Source organism: Taurulus bubalis (assembly GCF_910589615.1).
Source record: "Taurulus bubalis genome assembly, chromosome: 6".
NCBI lineage: Eukaryota > Metazoa > Chordata > Actinopteri > Perciformes > Cottidae > Taurulus > Taurulus bubalis.
In genome coordinates this window covers 25,165,019-25,183,587 of record NC_136594.1, presented here as the reverse complement: position 1 = coordinate 25,183,587, position 18,569 = coordinate 25,165,019, and the positions used below count along the sequence as shown (strand labels likewise).

Here is an 18,569-nt window from a genome sequence, read left to right as displayed (position 1 = left end):
TATATACATATATATATATATATATATATATATATATATATATATATATATATCTTTAAGTGTTGTTCCTTCTCCAGTAAGGTGCAAGTTCGATTTCAAGTTAGTTTGTTTTTGTTGTTTTCTTTTGCATTGGAATAAAGTTCTTGAGTCGAGCGCGTGCCTGAGGAGCGACGCACTAGAGGTGTGCATGTAACACTATCGAACCTTTGTCCTCTTGGGGAAATATTCAGTCAATCCAAGCGACCGTTTGTTTTTAGTTTTGGGTTGATTATAGGATCCGTTAGCATGACATTTGATTATTTCAAAAATATATAGCAACGGCTGGATTTTTCTCTATTTTTGTGTCCACGTTTTGGTGACTGAGACATTTGGAATGAACGAACATAGGCGTGTAGCACTTTGTGTGTTTTTTTTTTGTTTTTTTTTGCGTTTTTCATTTATTTTTGAGTTTGAAGCAGACTCCTTACATTTCAGTGGCTCGACCGGCGCGGTCGCTCCAGGTTCATTTGAAGATGTCCAGTAAAATGTCTGAAAGTGTTATCACTCATACATGAGCGGGTTGCTATTTCAACATGGTGAAAAACTAAATGTCATTGTGGGATATGATATAAGCTGTGTTGAATGAGATTCTTTTATTTTTCCACCAACATTTTCACTAATTTCAATTTTGTGTTTTCCATTTCTCACATTTGGAAAAACAGGTCAATAAGATATTTTTGTTTTACTATTAAATGTGCTGCTGTTTTAATTTTAGCATTTGTTATATCTTCAAATTACTACAGAATGTGCTCTGGACAAAAAAAAAAAAAAAAACCTAGCCAAAGATGCTAACTTACGGTCCCCAGCACGTTCTGGTTCTCCACTTGAGAAGTGCGACACAAAATACACACAAATGGACTTATGAAGCCACTGACGGCATGGACAAACCAGCATGAGCGATACTTGTCAAGTTTGACATTTTTTGCATGAATCTTGTGTCTTTTCATATTCTGACTCCTGAGCAGCCGAGTCCAGCTGCGTCTTCTTTACCACTAAACTACATGGGGAGCGACCGGCAGCTAGCCGCTTGAAGCTAGCCGCTTGAAGCTAGCTCACACAACAAAGAGCACAGTGCTGTTTGGCAACAAAATAACTAAAAATAAAAAGCCTGCTGACAAACAAAACGGCTGCCGCACAAAATAACACGTGGCAGCTTTATTTTTCCTGTCATGGTTTTCTTGCCACTGTATTATAGTAAACTATGTGGCCCTCCTTCATAGTTGCTATGGTTCCCTCAATGAACAGTCCTCTCCCTCTGTCATGTCTATATCCCCCCTGACTGCCATTATGTTTTTTAGTTATTGAATGTCCATATAAAATGTTTTATATAAAAATGTTTGGTTGTGATTACGCTTTCAGGTGGTTTTCTTTTGGTATTCTATTTATTTAGTCAAATGGAAGATGGTATTTTTTTATTTTTTTCACATTGTACACATAGACCGTGAGTGCTAATTACTCATTTAAGTCTCAGTATGGATCCCAGTGTGCATTCAACACACAGCACTGGGCAGAAAAACTGTCTTATTTTAACGTATACATAGAAAACAGTTCGTATCATATCTAACGAAAAAATGACTTCTAAGTTATGCTGCTCTCTCCGGCAAAAGTCCAGCAACTAGTGCAGATTTCCGCTGCTCACATGCAAACAGTCTTTTAAGAATATCTGAAACACTAGCATCCATTTGGAGCATTCTCTACTTTTAGCTTTGTTTTGGTCTCCACCAACTCGCCTTATAAGCTCCATGTTTCACTGTGTTCACCAGCTAGTTGCTAACTTTGACCGTCGTTTGTTTGATGCTGGACAGTTAGCATTTAGTGGGTCAGAGCTTTTTGTTTTACAATGCCTTCTTGCTGTGGTTGCAAGCCCACTGGTCAGACTAAATCATACACATGCAAGCTGGAAAATCAAGACATGGGCTGAAGGATGCTAATGCGGTGTGTTAAACAATACGAGCTGAACTTATTCGTCATTACACGTCCTTACCTTGGTGACACCTAGCTGGATGCGCTACTCTTTACCCATGCGATGCTAATGCTGTGTCATCAAGGCCATCCGTCTCCAATCGAGCGGCACTCGAACATCGTTCCAATTTTGTTGCCGCAGAGTTTGACTGACAGTCTAAATACATATCACATAAAAGAGCAATAACCACCGTTACATTATTATCCCCACCAAGAGGATCATGCGGTCGGTGCGCGTCTCATCTCTCATTCTGCTGCCGCTAACTGCATAATATTTTGTGCGGGTGGTCATGGCTGCATGCATTCGTCACCACTCTTAAATGTGTTTTACGTCTTAGAGCGGCGTAACCCTCACCCTTTTCAAGCCAGGTAAGTTTCAATCAACTAATTATATATTATAGATCGATGATCTGATCTATATGTTTTCTGTCGGACTGGAAGGCGGCTGGATAGAAGAGTGAAGGAGATCGGGGAGGAAAGTTAAAAATAAGATTACAATTGATTTCAAATGATGTTCTTGAAATAAAATACAAATATGGGAATATGTTCACCAATGTTATCTAAAAACGTATTATTTATTAAAGTAAGGAAGAGAGGAGCGCTGAAGGGAGGAGAAAAGTTTGGTGGAGAGGTTAACGTGTAGTTGCCAATCTAATCGTAATATATTTATGCATTAGATTACTTTGTTGTGTACATCACATATGAGGGAGACTGGGAGATGCCATGCTCCCATTTCCTTTGTGAGTCCACACAGGAGAAGTGGCGTGCCGACCAAAACGCAAGCAAGAAACTGATTTCCAGGTAAGAAAGTTGATATTATATTTTGCCCTGTATTTATTGTGGTGTTGATGCTGTGTAATGGCCTAACTTATAAAACCGTTCCCTCTAGTTTAATGTGTTTTAGATTCATGCTAACCTCAAACCCACATGCTACACCTGTTGGCTAGCTTACTGCTGCTTGTGTTGGGGATGCTGTGTACACAATACGCACACAATAAAATACATGGAACCAGAACTTAATGATATATTAAGCCCCAATCTGGAAATACCCCAGGTTTTCATTTCAGAAATCCGAACACTTGGCTAAGTAACGCCCCTCACGTATGATGCAAGTGATGCATGTTTTTGTTGTTGGCATTTTAGAGTTGCATGCTAAAACGCTAACAATAACGAAGCCAACATGCTAACGTTCAGCAGCTTAATGTTAACATCCAAACTTTGCCATTTTAGCATGCTAGCTTTGCTAATTAGCACAGAGCAACCAAAACAAGAAAGGCCTAACAGCTGAGGCTGATGGGAAGGCCATTTGTTTAGCAGGTATTTGGCCGTTTCATACTGGGAAAAATAAACGTGGCGTTGGACAGCTAAATGTATCTGCATGTACATGGAAGTGTGCACATGTCATGGCAATGCATCCGAGTTGTTGAGATATCTCAGACTGTCGACCGATATTGACTAGCAGCTTTAATTATGCAGATACTAGGCCTATATTATATTACATTTGTTAAAGGATTTGTCTTCCATTATTTTCTTCAGGATCAAATTGGAAATTCCCATCAAGTTTTCCCGTGTGCTTACAGAAGACATTTCTTTGGGGGAAATATTTATTGACAGTTCTACTTATTGATGATGTGCACAAATTTACATCCATAGTTAATAAAAATAGAAATATTTGTGTGTGTGTGTATATATATATATATATATATATATATATATATATATTTATATTTATAATCATAAACGTCTGTACATTAAAATGAATAGCTCCAAAGAGGAAGAGGGTCGTGGTGTAGAAAAGGCAGAAAGGAGCAAAGGTTTAGTGGTGATATACTTCAAAACTGGTATAAAACCATCTTGCAGCAGTCCATCGTCTCAGAAATGCACACGCCAGGTGCATTATGGGGGAGGAGGTTTGAAGCTATTGCTCGAAGCATATACACCTCAGCGAAGTGCACATATATACAGTATATAAATATATATGTAAATAAATAATTGTGATAATTTTTTTATTTTTTATAAATGACATTTGCCAATTTTGTCACATTTTGCTTCAGCTTTGGGTCTCAAACTTTGTGCATGATTCCCAAAACCTACGGGGACCTAACGCAGCAACAGAGGTCAGGTATTTTGGAAGGCGAAGGAGAGCAGGGCGAGAGGGGAGGACTGGGCTGACGGGCAATCGGTGCAGGGAGGTAAAATAGTTTTGGGGGAAGTGCTGCAGTTTATTTATTTTTAAACGATTCCATATTTGGCCAGGTCGCTGAGCTCCATGTCCCCGAAGGCTTCCCATGGGCACACCACCGTGATGTCTGTGCCCAGGCCCTCCATGCCGGGGATGTCGTCTCCGAATCTGAAAAAAAAAGTTCATACATGACTTTTACATTATGAAAACTATCCTTTACCCCATTGGCTAAATCGTATTAGCGTATACCATGAATATGTTGTTTTTAATGTAGCGTCTTAACCTGAAAAGTAGTTTGTAATGGATAAATGTGGTGGAGTGAAAATGACTATTACTGGAGTAGAAGTATAAAGTAGCAGAAGATCTAAAATACAAAAGCGGAAGTACGACTCTCACCCTTTCTGTCCGGGTTTCGGCGCCTTGCTCTTGAAGGTACGGGTAGTCCTCTGCTTGAACTTGGGAGGGCCCTTCTTGTCGGAGGGAGCTGCTACGTCTCCCATCTTTTCAGCACTTGGGAGAAAAACAATTTAAAAGTCAATTTGTATGTCTTAATGTGCACGACCCCCCGCCCCCCTCCTCTAAGCCCTCTGCTCCGTGCTCGGATGATGTAACGTCTTCAGGTTAGCGCCAAAGCGTGGACTAAAGCTGGCACAAAGCTCCTTCCACCACTGTTACACAAACAGCTTTGTCTATTTTCTGCACCTTGGCTTTAAAGATTACTCTTGGCCAGTGACTTCTTGAGGCCAGGGTGTCACCAAGTTGACTTAATTCCAGTCTGAGGTCAACACACGTACTCTATGTTGTGAATAGTAACACATGAGTCTAAGGAGATTTTGTCCCTGACGAACACATTTTCAATCCGACCTTTCTGTGACTCATGCGTCTAATCTTACTCTCCGATGGTCTCGCAAACAAATCGAGTGATTTTTGTGAAATCTGCCATAAAGTTTAAACATAAACTTTGCACCCAAATTCATAGTTCAGTTACAGAATTATCCTGATTGGACTGAGAAGTTGTTTTCAGATTCACATCGTGTATAACAAACAACTCGACTAACACTGCACCTCTGTGTGGTCGCCAACCCTTAGTGATGAAAGTACCAAAAGATATCTCTTTTTTAATTGCTTTTACCCTCATTAGACTAGGATGCTCTCTTGAGATCTCAATCTTCTTTTGAGAGGGGGGGCGCGGGGGGGGGATGGCTGCCCAATTATTAAATATAAATCAGCAGAGATTCTATATTTACTGAATTGAGGAAGGAGAAAAAACGTCCGAAAGGTCACTGAGTTAATGATGGTTTCCAGTGGCGCAAACATCCAAATTGATAGTTATAGAAACAATTAGAGATGTGATTAGAGAAGTTTTGCTTGGCAGCAGACAGTCTCGGTTTCATTGGCTCGTTGGTTTCCATTTTCCTTTAACTTGTTCTTATTAGTGTTTTTCTTTTCTTATTTATCGCTACCACTTATGTCATTACTGCTATTGCATGTTGCTATGATTCATCCTTTTACTATGCTGCAGGCAAATATCCCATGAACTAAACAAAAAAGGAAATAAATATATATATATATATATATATATATATATAATTATATTCTCACTCTTTTACGTATACACAATCAATTTCGTTACGACTGATTAACTGAAATTTTGGGGAAAAAGTCCCGCCGTGTTAATATTCAAACACGTTTTCAGGTTGAAAATGACAGCAATCAAAGGTCATTCTCCACTCCAGATTATCAATTAAATTTAATCAAATTGTCTTTATTAAAAGATGTATATACGTTTCTGGTAATTCCTTTTTCTTTTCCAATCTAGTCTTGGATGTCTTAAACCTGCAGAATACAAGGAATCCCTTCTGAGGAGTTGATGCCAGGTATTGCAGGGCCTCCATAATGTGAAACGAAAGTAGCTAAGTGAAGTCAAGTTTACTTCTATATGTATTACTGTACAGAAGGTAGGAATAGAAAATAGACAGAGAAGATGTATAAAACAAAAGGATGCAACGTGCACAAACCACTAAATACAAAGTTATACGGTGGGTAAAACAACAAAGAATAATCTGGGTTTTCGTTCGCATAAAAACGTTTTTGGCTTCTTCGAGACGTCTGAGGCTTTTTCCAAAATTGATCAGCAACAACATCACATCTCTTGTACAGATTCTAACCTTCTAACCTTCATCAATAAAAGTTAGCCAGAAGATCTGGGTGGGTCTTACCTGTTTCCTTTAGTGTTTGCAGTCACACAGTTGGCTCCAGGCCAAAGTCTCTGGTCAGTTTGGGTCTTATGGTCTTTTCCCGGGTGTCTTCTTATATACTCCCCCTGCTAATCCCCCCGACATGCTGCTCTACGATGGTCTGCCCTCAGATTAAGGAGGGGCTCAATAGATGAACACATGATGGAGCCTCTGAGGGGAAACTCAACTCGCTAGATGATGAGTTGTTTTGGGACCTGATTCTCAATATATCAATTTAGCTCACGGTTGGCATTTAAAACAAAAACAGTTAAAGCTCGTTCTTGACCTTGAAAATCATAATTTGCCAGAAAAATCATAATTCAAGGTCTGTTTACTTCTTCAGAGCTTTCACCAAAATCTCCCATTTTGAATCGGCATATTAGTAAAAAAGGGCAATTAAGCTAGAACGTTGACTTTAAATTGATTTTTTCTGTATCAAACAATATAAATAAATAAGATTTAGGGGCAAAATGGGATGCTCTGACCAAATCATGGAGTGTCCTTAATGTTTGACCCCCTCACGTCTTTTCATGTCACATTAAGCGTCTTCAGTGAAGATACCGTCTCAGTGCAGCCCATGAGGAGAGGGATTAAGAGCTGAATGGTTAAGTGTTCTTTTTCCGTCATAAGTGATTGATCTCAGGGATCAGGGCTTCCCTGATCTTACATCACATGATCCCTCCATCGTGTCAGTTGCGTCAGTAAACATGCTTGTTTACCAATAAGGTGAAAATACGTGCCAATCTGTAGTATTTTACAATTACTGCTGGGCTCTGTGTCTTTATATGACGAGCACTGCCTTATGGAGTGGCATTAAATAAATGGTATAACTGGGAACTAAAAACCACATATTCCATACCATCAGTAGAATTAAGTGGGAGTAATATTGATGGAAGAAAAGGAGGAGTAGTAGTGATGGAAGAAAAGTAGAAGTACAAATACCATCGTCTAAAAGTGTTGCATGAAAAGTAAGTCTAGATTTCTAAATTTTAACCAAGCAAAAGGACAAAAGTATTATTGGCAAAATGTATTTAAAGTACCGCAAATCACTATCACTATTGATTATATGCATATAAGATCATTTTAATGTTGTAGTTGCTTAAGTAAAGTACAAAAATGACAAAACTGCACTTGAATAGCGTACAGGGAGTAAATGTCCTCAGATTCCATCAGCGGTCAAGTGCAGAAACATGCACATTTATAAATAAAAGATATTCTTCAGAACAGCTGCTGAGTCACATATTTTTGTGTTCAAGTTTTTTTTTTTTCGAGTTCCTTTTATTTTTGCACATTCATCATAAACATATTTGATAACTTTTCGACCTTTGACACCTCCCCTAGGCTTTTAACAGTAAACTGTTTGAGAAGAATTTTTTTATTAAAGATTTAAAACAAACAACAAATAATTTTTTTTACGTCTGCAGTTATTTTTTATATACAATAAATACATTACTCCTGTGTCTAAATCAAAATGAGAAGTTGTAGAATCTGATGCTGATGGGTAAAATCAGAATTAGAACCATTTATTGCCAAGTATGTTTACACATACAAGGAATTTGTCCTGGCAGGAGGTGCATAATATATAACATTAAACATTTAGCGATAAACATAAAGCAGAGTTCAATAAAAAGGGAGCATGAATATTTACAATTCGGTCTACAGAATATAAACATTTAAGTTCAAATTAAAATAAAGTGCACGGAATGAAGTGATTATATGAAAGTGACAAATGTAAAGTGGCAAGTGTATTTAAATATGAGGTGTGGAGGGATGTGCAGGGGACCTCAGCCTCCTGCCAGAAGGAAGGGACTCCAACAGTGTCCAGGGTGAGAGGGGTCAGCGACAATCTTTCTTGCCCGCTTCAGAGTCCTGGAAGCGAACAAGTCCTGGAGGGATGGCAGATTACAGCCAATCACCCTCTCAGCAGAGCGGATGATGCGCTGCAGCCTGGCCTTGTCCTTGGCAGTGGCTGCAGCGTGCCAGACGGAGATGGAGGAGCAGAGGATGGACTCAACGATGGCAGTGTAGAATTGCACCATCATTTCATTTTCTTTGGCAGGTTGAATTTCTTCAGCTGCCTCAGGAAGAACATCCTCTGCTGGGCCTTCTTTGTGATGGAGCTGATGTTCAGCTCCCACTTGAGGTCCTGGGTTAGGATGGAGCCCAGGAAGCGGAAGGACTCCACAGCGTCGATGGGGGAGTCACACAGGGTGAGCGGGACGGTTGGGGCTGCATTCTTTCTGAAGTAGGGGTACAATAGCGGTACCATAGGTGTACCATAGGGGTACAACAGTGGTATCGGGTGTACCATAGGGGTACAATAGGTGTACAATAGTTGTACCATAGGGGTACAACAAGGGGACCCATAGGGGTACCATATGTGTACAATAGGGGAACCATAGGGGTACACCAGGGGTAACATAGGGAACACCAGGAGTACCATAGGGGTACAACAGGGGTACCATAGGGGTACAACACGGGTACAATAGGGGTACCATAGGGGTACACCAGGGAACAATAGGGGTGCAACAGGGGTACCATAGGGGTACAACACGGGTACCATAGGGGTATCATAGGGGTACACCAGGGGTACAATAGGGGAACCATAGGGGTACACCAGGGGTACCATAGGGGTACAACAGGGGTACGATAGGGGTACAACAGGGGTACAATAGGGGAACCATAGTGGTATACCAGGGGTACCATAGGGGTACAACAGGGGTACAATAGGGGTACAACAGGGGTACCATAGAGGTACAACACGGGTACAATAGGGGTACACCAGGGGTACAATAGGGGAACCATAGGGGTACACCAGGGGTACCATAGGGGTACAACAGGGGTACCATAGGGGTACAACAGGGGTACCATAGGGGTACAACAGGGGTACAATAGGGGAACCATAGGGGTACACCAGGGGTACCATAGGGGTACAACAGGGGTACCATAGGGGTACAACAGGGGTACAATAGGGATACCATAGTACCCCCACAAAATACAATAGGGGTGTACTTTGTGGGGGGCTTTGACAGACTGACAATGACTTCAACTTGATAATCGTGTTAGTTCCTGCCAATAAATGACACATCAATAATTCAAGGTAACTTGAAGTACACCTGTACTGTATTTTGGCACATGAAACAATCGCCCAGCAGCTGATGGGATTAGCCACTCGGAGGACTTTAAAAAGGGACGGTCGGACTGAGAGAGTCACAAACAAGCCAGCTCATCACACAACATCACACCACTTTGAGACTCCAACAGAAGGTGAGTTGAAACTGCAGTTGGCTCCGCTCTGGTCCAGCTTTGATAACATGTAATGCTCCGGAGAAGAAAAGGACCGACGGAGTGATGGCTTCTAGCTTCTTCTTTTCTTGCTGAGGATCATGGCTGAAAAGGAGCTGAAATGAGATCTGAGATGTTTACTGGGACTTCAAAGGGAATTGTTCTTTGTGCCGCTAGACGCCCAGGCTCTGTTTCTTTATCACGGCCTCTTTTGGTTGAAGGAGGAGTTTTGAATATTGGTTTTACTTATTTTGTATCAATGCTGAACGTATAATGCTTTGACGAGCCATATAGTTTAGATTTGACTGTAACTACACCTCTATAAAAGGAATATTTTATCTACTTTAAAGGGAGACTATTGGCTGACGGTAGCTGAGGAATCTGCAGAAGCAGGGCACTTTTATATAGAGTTACACAATTTAATAGGTGCAATGCAAGATATGAATGGATTTGTCGGTACACGTTTATTTTAATACAAAGCAGTGGCAAACGTAAAAGTTTATGGAAAACGGAGTGTGTCGTGGATGCTCATGTTTTGTTCTTTTTCTAGTAAATAATGGAAATGGAAGACGTAGTTGTTGCACTCCCCGCCGACAAGAAGGCACCGCCCAAGTTCAAGCAGAGGGCCATGCGCACCTTCAAGAGCAAGGCGCCTAAACCAGGACAGAAGGGGTGAGATGGATTTAAGAACAGGCACGCACACACACACAAAATATACACAAGCGTTTACTTCATTTGCCATTCTAGTCCTTTACTTTCACACAACACTTCTCAGTTTGTGCTGATCAGGTCTTCTTTGTCTCGTGCTCTCAGATTCGGAGACGACATCCCCGGCATGGAGGGTCTGGGCACCGACATCACGGTGGTGTGCCCATGGGAAGCCTTCGGGGACATGGAGCTCAGCGACCTGGCCAAATACGGAATCGTTTAGCCCTCCATCCTCGCCTTTACCCGTAATGCCACAACTGCCCCTCATGTATTCCAACTTATGACTGAGTAGCTGAACATGTTATATTTGTGCCCTCGAGAGGAGGAAGATATTGATTATGGAAAAAGAGATCCAGCACTTTCTCTGGCCTTCGCCTTTCCACCAACTCTCCATCGTCAGCAGCTCTGAACCTGAGCTTGTTCTTTCCACAGAGGAAAGACGATTAATTAAATGGAGTATTTTGTGTATTCGCTAAATTTACATTCATGTACTTTATCAATAGAAAAGAACTGTTCCATATTTTCCACACAACTGTCTCTGTGTCGTTCCTATGACTAACATCACATGCTGCCCTGGTGTTTAAAACAATTTCAACATTACACTCAATGCCAAAAACTTCCCAAAAAAACACAGATGTAGTTTGATGTTTTTCACTGTTTGTATTTTCTGTCTTCAGAGAATAATTCAATATATCTGCGCTCAATAACTCACTCACTGGCGCTGCCGGGGCTTTTATCTTCAGCAATTGCATATTGCTCCAAATTGTATGTTGCTCATTCCAATTTTAAAAATAAAATAAAAAAATCTGGATTCAAGCACAGCGGTTGAGAAGATGACTGAAGATGTTGTCGTGGGAACCAAAGCTACTTGTTCACAGAGAGTACAGTAAGTCTTTTTCCCCCAGAAGTACATTGAAGAGAGGTTTGACAGCTGGGTGACGTCATGTCAACACCACGTACAAAGAGACATCAATGTGTCTGCTTTTACAGAAACCTGTTTCTAAGACGTTTTTAAAGAAGTAAACAAAGATGGTTCGACCCCCTGCTCCCTGGTCTTGCTGGTGTTCCCGAGCTGCAGGCCGAGAGGTTTTCTGCTCCGTCCCTGTTCGGCTCGCAGCCCGCTTGACCCTGAATCCCTCCTCTCTCCCCTTTCCTCCCTCCTCTCTCCTGCACCAATTAGCTGTTTGAGCACGTCGGCCCCCTGAAGGCCCGCCTCCTAATGAAGCGGCCAAAGGTTTTACACCGATGATTGCGATGTTTATGGAGGCACTGACCCTTTTCTGCTCGCTGTTTCCAGGCTCTAACAGCTAACTGGTGCAGTGACACGAATGCACATTGATATCTGGAGGACACACACACACACACACACACACACACACACACACACACACTGGCAAAAACAGAAATGTTACCATGGAGCTGCTAATTATTGCATTGTGTGGATTGCATATCAACGATGGCCGCAAGGACCAGTTTGTAGGATTTTGAGGGATTTATTGACAGAAATGCAATATTATATTGATAAGTATGTTTCAATGGTGCATATCGCCTGAGGGCTTCGTTAGCTTAGCATCGGTCCACATATGCACCCTCTCATGGGGAGGGGTCCTGTTCCATGTTGCACCGCCATGTTTCTACAGTCATGTTTTTGAGTTCTCCTCAGTTGGTTGCAATCTACAGCTTCACCACTAGATGCCACTAAATCCTCTGTAGAAACCTTTTCAACCAACAGTAGCGTGTACAGTACATATTGTTTTACACTACAAAGTCGATGGACTACATTCCCATTGGCAGTACACGAGTATGCCTTTCCTAGTTTTTAGCTGGTGTCGTGTTTGACCAGCCGATCCGGAAGCAAACGGTGTAAAATGTTGTGGTGATTACTTCTTCTTTTTATGTATATATCTGTTACTGATTCTGTCTTTTAAGCTCCAACCAGAGTTGGTGATCGTTAGAACAATAGAAAGACTAACACGGATGGAGTTTATTTTTATTTAGTTTATTTTTTGTAATATAACACTGTGTTCCACATCACACTTATCTTTTTTCACTGTTTTCACAGGCTGACGTTTCATAATTCTGTCTTTTCGGATGAATCCTTGCTCGTTAAATTGTTTCTTACGTCTTTAAAAACTTCTTAAAAGTGACAGATTTTTGTAACAGCTGATTAGTTGGTGTTATTAAATGATAATGTGAAGCCAGAAAATAGGAAAAGTGAAAGAGACAAGAGGCTTGCTGACTGTTTTGTTGTGTGTTGAGTGTGAGATGTTGAAATCATTTTAAACATCAGGGCAGCGTGGTGTTAGTAATATGAACGACACAAGGTCAGATGTTTCACCATTTATTGTGTTATTTAATGTTATTTCCTGAGAAAATACATAACAGATCTAGCTCACTGAAGAGTGAAGTGAATTTCTTATGAAAATAAAATTTGACAGAACAAATACAGAACATGTTGAATCAGCAGCATTGAGTTGGAAGAGGAAGGGATCAAAACATTTCCCTGATACCACAATAACCTCTTTCATATTGCAAAAAGACATTTGATTGATTGATTGAAAGAACAAGCTCAGGTTCAGAGCTGCTGACTCGTTAACGAGGACGATGGAGAGTTAGGCCAGAGAAAGTGCATGAGACGAGAGAAAGTGCTGAATCTCTTTTATTATTAATCGATATCTGTCTCCTCTCTACGGCACAAGTACAAGATCTACAGCTGCACAGTCAAAAGTTGGAATACATGAGGGGCTTTACGGGGCGAGGGCAGAGGATGGAGGACTAAACGATTCCGTATTTGGCCAGGTCGCCGAGCTCCATGTCCCCGAAGGCTTCCCATGGGCACACCACCGTGATGTCGGTGCCCAGGCCCTCCATGCCGGGGATGTCGTCTCCGAATCTGAGAGCACGAGACAAAGAAGACCTGATCAGCACAAACTGAGCGATACAAGTTTGTACTTGAAAGTAGGACTAAAGTCGCAAAGTAAACACTGTGTATATTGTGACTTTGTGTGTGTGTGTGTGTGTGTGTGTGTTTGTGTGGTCTTAAATTCATCTCACCCCTTCTGGCCGGGTTTAGGCGCCTTGCTCTTGAAGGTGCGGGTCGTCCTCTGCTTGAACTTGGGAGGTGCCCTTCTGTCGGCGGGAGCGGCTACGTCTTCCATTTCGATTATTTACTGGAAAAAGAAAAAAGAACAAAATATATGAGATCCGTCGGCCGATAATCTCTCCTTTTTTTACAGCGTCATTACAGTAAAATCCAACCAGTAAATAGAGGCCGTGATAAAGAAACAGAGGCTGGGCGTCTAGCGGCACAAAGAACAATTCCTTCTGAAGTCCCAGTAAACATCTCAGATCTCATTTCAGCTCCTTTTCATCCTCAGGAAGAAAAGAAGAAGCTAGAAGCCATCACTCCATCGGTCCTTTTCTTCTCCGGAGCATTACATGTTATCAAAGCTGGACCAGAGCGGAGCCAACTGCAGTTCCAACTCACCTTCTGTTGCAGTCTCAAAGTGGTGTGATGCTGTGTGATGAGCTGGCTTGTTTGTGACTCTCTCCGTCCCTTTTTAAAGTCCCCCGAGTGGCTAATCCCATCAGCTGCTTTGTGATTGTTTCATGTGCCGAATTGGCTCATTCCTCTTCTGTAACAGCTCCGCCTGGAATAGACGAGATATAAATACAGTACAGGTGTACTTCAAGTTACCGACGATCTCTCAACGTGCAAATTGATAACCCGTCAGTCAGCCTGCCCCACTTTACTCTACATTTGTTTTGGTTCACAAAGGAATCATTTATTTATTGTATATGAATAATATGAACAATAACTGCAGGTGAAAAACAATTATTGAGCATTTTCCGCTACTTTATACTTCTACATCCCAACATTTCACAGAGAGATATTGTACTTTTTACACGTATAGCGACTAGATACCTTTTACATTAAACACATAATGTGCTTTAATGATATGATGCAGTCTTATACTACTCATCTACCCAGCAGTAAACACAGTATCTGAACTTGGCTCCACATTGACCAACGACCAAAGAAAACAACTATTGTATAAATATTCTTTATACAGCTTTATTTGCGATACTTTAAATACATTTTGCAGATAATACTTCTTTACCTTTACTTTAAATGCATTTTGAATTCACCACTTGTAATGAAATATGTTCAGTATTTCTACTTTTGCTTCAGTAAATGATCCTAGTACTTCTTCCACCACTTCGACGTCCAACAATAATACTTCTAAATGTCTGATGGTATGGAATACTCTGATTTCACTGACATGAAAACAGCATTTTTCCAAATATGACATGGCAGCCTTATGAAACAGAGCTTAGCAGTAATTGTAAAAAACTACATATATTTTCTATTTATTTTTGTCAATGAATATATCCTGACGCAAAAGATCTTTCAGCGTGTGATGTAAGATCTGGGAAGCCGTGATCCTGAGATCAATCACTTATGACAAGAACAGAACACCAGTCAGCTCTTAATCCCTCGCCTCATGGCGACAATACTGAGACGGTATTGAACTACTAAACACGCATTAATGTGACATGAAAAGACACGTGTGAGGGGGTCAAACATTAAGGACACTCGTGATTTGGTTAGAGCATCCAATCGTGCGTCTAAATCTTCATTATTTATATTGTTTGATACAGAAATTCAGATATTCAGAATCAGAATCAACAACTCTCATCATCCAGCGAGTCCGTTGAGTTTCCCTCAGAGGCTCCATCATGTGTTGTCATGACTCCTCCTTAACCTGAGAGGCAGACGAGCGTCTTTTCTTAATTTAGCTGATGAAGACTGAGGGAAAAGCTCTGGAGTAAATAGACCCGGAGTTGAGATGTTTCTGACGAGCTGTAACACATCAGAGAGGCTCATAATCATACACAGCTGTCTTTGGGCAGCCTGCAAACACATTTTATATGTAAAATGATTTCATCCATAAGCAATTACTGAACACACTTGTTTGTTTTACGTGGGAGAAACAGCTCGTTGTTTGAAATGTGTTTGATTCAAGTTGCAAATTATTCAAAAAACACATCATCCCTCTCCTCCATCTTATTTTCCTCTCATCCAACAACTCGCATGAGAAAAGCAAACACTAGGAAAGCCTGAAACGACTCCCGGGTATATATGTTAAATGAATATCCATACAGGAAAAGGTCTATTATGAATAGAATATTTAGATTTATTGATGTATTTAAAGAGGCATGAGAGAAACAAAAACAACAAAAAACCCTCATAGCAAGTCCTTGTTTCTCCAACTTCAAACAATGATGCCTTTGCAGGAATTGGCACTGCTTATGGATGAAAGCAAAACATCCGTTTACAGACGTTTAAGGCTGCTGCGTGAGATGGTGAAATGTTTCTTGTGTTGATTGTGTTGTAATCGTCTTAAAAGGAGATGATCAACATGGTGGACCGAGCGGAGAGAAAGAGGAGTCCGTGTGGGATGTTTTTTTTTTTCTTCTGGCTCCTGCAGAGGATTTAGAGCATCGTTGTTTGGTTATTTTAAAACGTAGGAACTCCTGACTGTGTTGGCTACCTGGTGTGTTAAGTCATCATCTGGTCTATTTTCACTCACTGGCTGTGGGATTAGACTTTGCAAAGTCACAGAAAGCCCATGCACAGTAATCATCTTGACTGAATCTCCCTGTGTACCTTGTTTTGAGTCCTGATGTCCTTTAACCTGCTCTACTTTATGAGAGGTTGAAGGCTGTCAAAACTAATTTGAAGCTGCTCTGGTACTTTATTTTGCAAACTGTCCTGAGCCATGGACAATGACATAGTTTATATAGTATATAGAGAATATAGTATATAGAGAATTGTCTGCTGTATCTTTTCTTTGAGAAATACTGCACATGCATCACAAATAAATAGTTAAAGAAAAGTAGTATTCGTTAGTTATGTACATAGCAACACACACAAAACTAAATCATCAATATAACTGCTGGTCAGTGCAGAAGTCAGAATACTTCCGGTGACGTCTGTCTGGTGCTGGTCAGAGGTTTCCTCTCCACTTAACAAGGAGGTTCAATTCTTCACTCTGGGGCGCGACCAGCTGGCAGCTATGAGGCTGTAATAGGATTGGGACTTTGTCCATAAGTGTCACTGCAGACTGATACACCGTGTGAGTTTTATCAGCCAATGCTATCCTCCAAACTGATCGCTAAATACAAACATGCACATGCATGCATTCTGGGTGTTTTGCTAGCTGGCATATTATTTTCTCTTAAAATAAGAGGGTAATTAACATGAAAAAGGGTCATAGTAGTTTGGAGTAAACATAGTATGGTATGTTTAAAGAAGTCATAAAGTTAAGTTATATTATTTAAAAGAAATAAGTCAGAGTATATTGTGTCCAAAAAAAACATAAAAAGTATAGTATGTCAAAAAGTCTTAAAAGAGGCATTGTTTTTTTACAAACTATTCAGTTTGTAAAAAATCATCATAATGTATCGTAAAACAAATCATAGTATAGGTATATAGCAAAAAGTCATGACGAAGTCTTCGTGTTAAAAAAGTCATAAAGTCAAAGTAGGAAATTCAAAAAAACATAAATATGTCTTTCTAGTTCGTAAAAAAAGTAATGAAAAGTCATACTATATTATGTAGATAAAGAAAACAAATGTATAGTCCATCATAGTACAGGAAAGAGTCATACCACACAGTTGGGATCATTAGTTATTTCCCCAAAATGTTCTATTTCTCTTGCATAGCCTTTATCGAGACACAGACACACCACAGGAACATCCAGTGGTCACTTCTCTTGTCTTTACTTGTGGATGCAGAGGCAAGTAAAGTCGTCAAAAGGTGACAAAATCAACTTGAAACCTATTTGTTTTTGGATCCAGGAAGCATTCTGCTCTAAAAGTTTGATGAGAGAGTTGAAAGTGAATAGAAGGACTCAAATTAACTTGCGTACAATGGCACCAGACCAGGAAGTGCTAATTCTTTTTCTTCAAGGTTTGGAGATTGCTGGGTACAATGATGACCTGTTCTGTGATGTCGTTGGGTAACATCATTTCAGATGAGGAGTTGGCAAACCGTTGGCCATATTTGAAAGGCGCCCTTATCCCTTTATCCAAGCTGATGAGGATTTGCTGATTGGTACTAATGCTTTCAAGTTAATGGACCCCTGGGATGCATGAATGGTGTTGGAGATAGACCGTATGCCATTAACACCCTGTTGGGATGGGTGATTAATGGACCCCGTCAAGGAAGCAGAAGCCAGCAGAGTGGCTGCTCTGCTGCAGCTGTGCAGAGGACAGATGTTGACAGATTGGAAGAGTTCCTCCTTCATCAGTCCAGTCGTGATTTTAACGAGAAAACCGCAGGTGAACAGGAGGAGATGTCCCGAGAAGAAAGGAGGGTCATGGATCTTGTAGCTCAGTCCAGCGTCAAGACGAGCAATGAAAGATGAAGTTTCCATTTCAGGCGGATGCTGCGGTGCTTCCAAATAACCACAGTGGTGAGGGCAACAACTCTGTGGACTTGAAAGGAGGTTTCTGAGAGACCACGTCTTCCACTGTGGATACAGAGCTTTCCTTGAGGATGTCATCGCCGTGGGAAGTGCTGAGAAAGTACCGCAAAAACATCCGCCGAAGCAAACAGACGGCCAAGTGTGGAACGTTTCCCATTTTGGAGTACGCTATCCAAAGAAAGGAGCACCGTGGGCGGTGGTTGGCGGTTGGGTAGCGGTCAAAGGAGCGTCTCTAAATAAACAACTGTTGCAAGGGCCCAATTTGACACGCTTGTTGTTGGAGTTCTTACGAGATTCCGACTGGAGCCAGTGGCAGTCATGGCTGATGTGAAGGCTATGCTGCATCAAGCCAGGGTTGCTGATGAACACACAGACTTTCTGAATGTTCTTGGGGTGATCAGAGGTTCACATAAATCAAGAACTGGTGGAGTACCGCATGCCAGTTCATCTTTTTGTCGCAGTATCTTCACCACCTTTACCTTTTGTAAGACAGCAGAAGAGACCAGGCTTCCTTCCTGCTGAGGGGATGAACACGGTGACACAGTGAAAGCATTGTCTATGGAGGAGGAGACTGAACCCATAGTTAAGAACCTCATCATGACAATAAGCAAAAAAAGAGGATTTCAGCCGACGAGGTGGACCAGCAATAGTCCGTAAAGTGTT

General features: G+C 41.0%; 3 protein-coding genes across 3 annotated transcripts; 1 reads left to right on the top strand and 2 right to left on the bottom strand.

The window, feature by feature from the left end:
• Positions 1 to 4,233: 4,233 nt before the first annotated feature.
• Positions 4,234 to 4,683, bottom strand: LOC306738243 (retinal cone rhodopsin-sensitive cGMP 3',5'-cyclic phosphodiesterase subunit gamma-like; the record flags this gene model as incomplete). Its single annotated transcript, XM_079220071.1, has 2 exons — positions 4,234 to 4,351; positions 4,580 to 4,683. 2 exons carry the CDS (start codon positions 4,681 to 4,683, stop codon positions 4,234 to 4,236), a joined length of 222 nt encoding a protein of 73 aa, XP_079076197.1.
• Positions 4,684 to 10,267: 5,584 nt separating this feature from the next.
• LOC306737359 (retinal cone rhodopsin-sensitive cGMP 3',5'-cyclic phosphodiesterase subunit gamma-like) lies at positions 10,268 to 10,636 on the top strand (the record flags this gene model as incomplete). Its single annotated transcript, XM_079219081.1, has 2 exons — positions 10,268 to 10,377; positions 10,519 to 10,636. The coding sequence occupies 2 exons, from the start codon at positions 10,268 to 10,270 to the stop codon at positions 10,634 to 10,636; spliced, it is 228 nt and encodes a 75-aa protein (XP_079075207.1).
• A 2,552-nt stretch (positions 10,637 to 13,188) lies between these two features.
• On the bottom strand, positions 13,189 to 13,571 carry LOC306737862 (retinal cone rhodopsin-sensitive cGMP 3',5'-cyclic phosphodiesterase subunit gamma-like; the record flags this gene model as incomplete). The annotated part of the gene is made up of 2 exons (XM_079219665.1): positions 13,189 to 13,306; positions 13,468 to 13,571. The coding sequence occupies 2 exons, from the start codon at positions 13,569 to 13,571 to the stop codon at positions 13,189 to 13,191; spliced, it is 222 nt and encodes a 73-aa protein (XP_079075791.1).
• Positions 13,572 to 18,569: the final 4,998 nt, after the last annotated feature.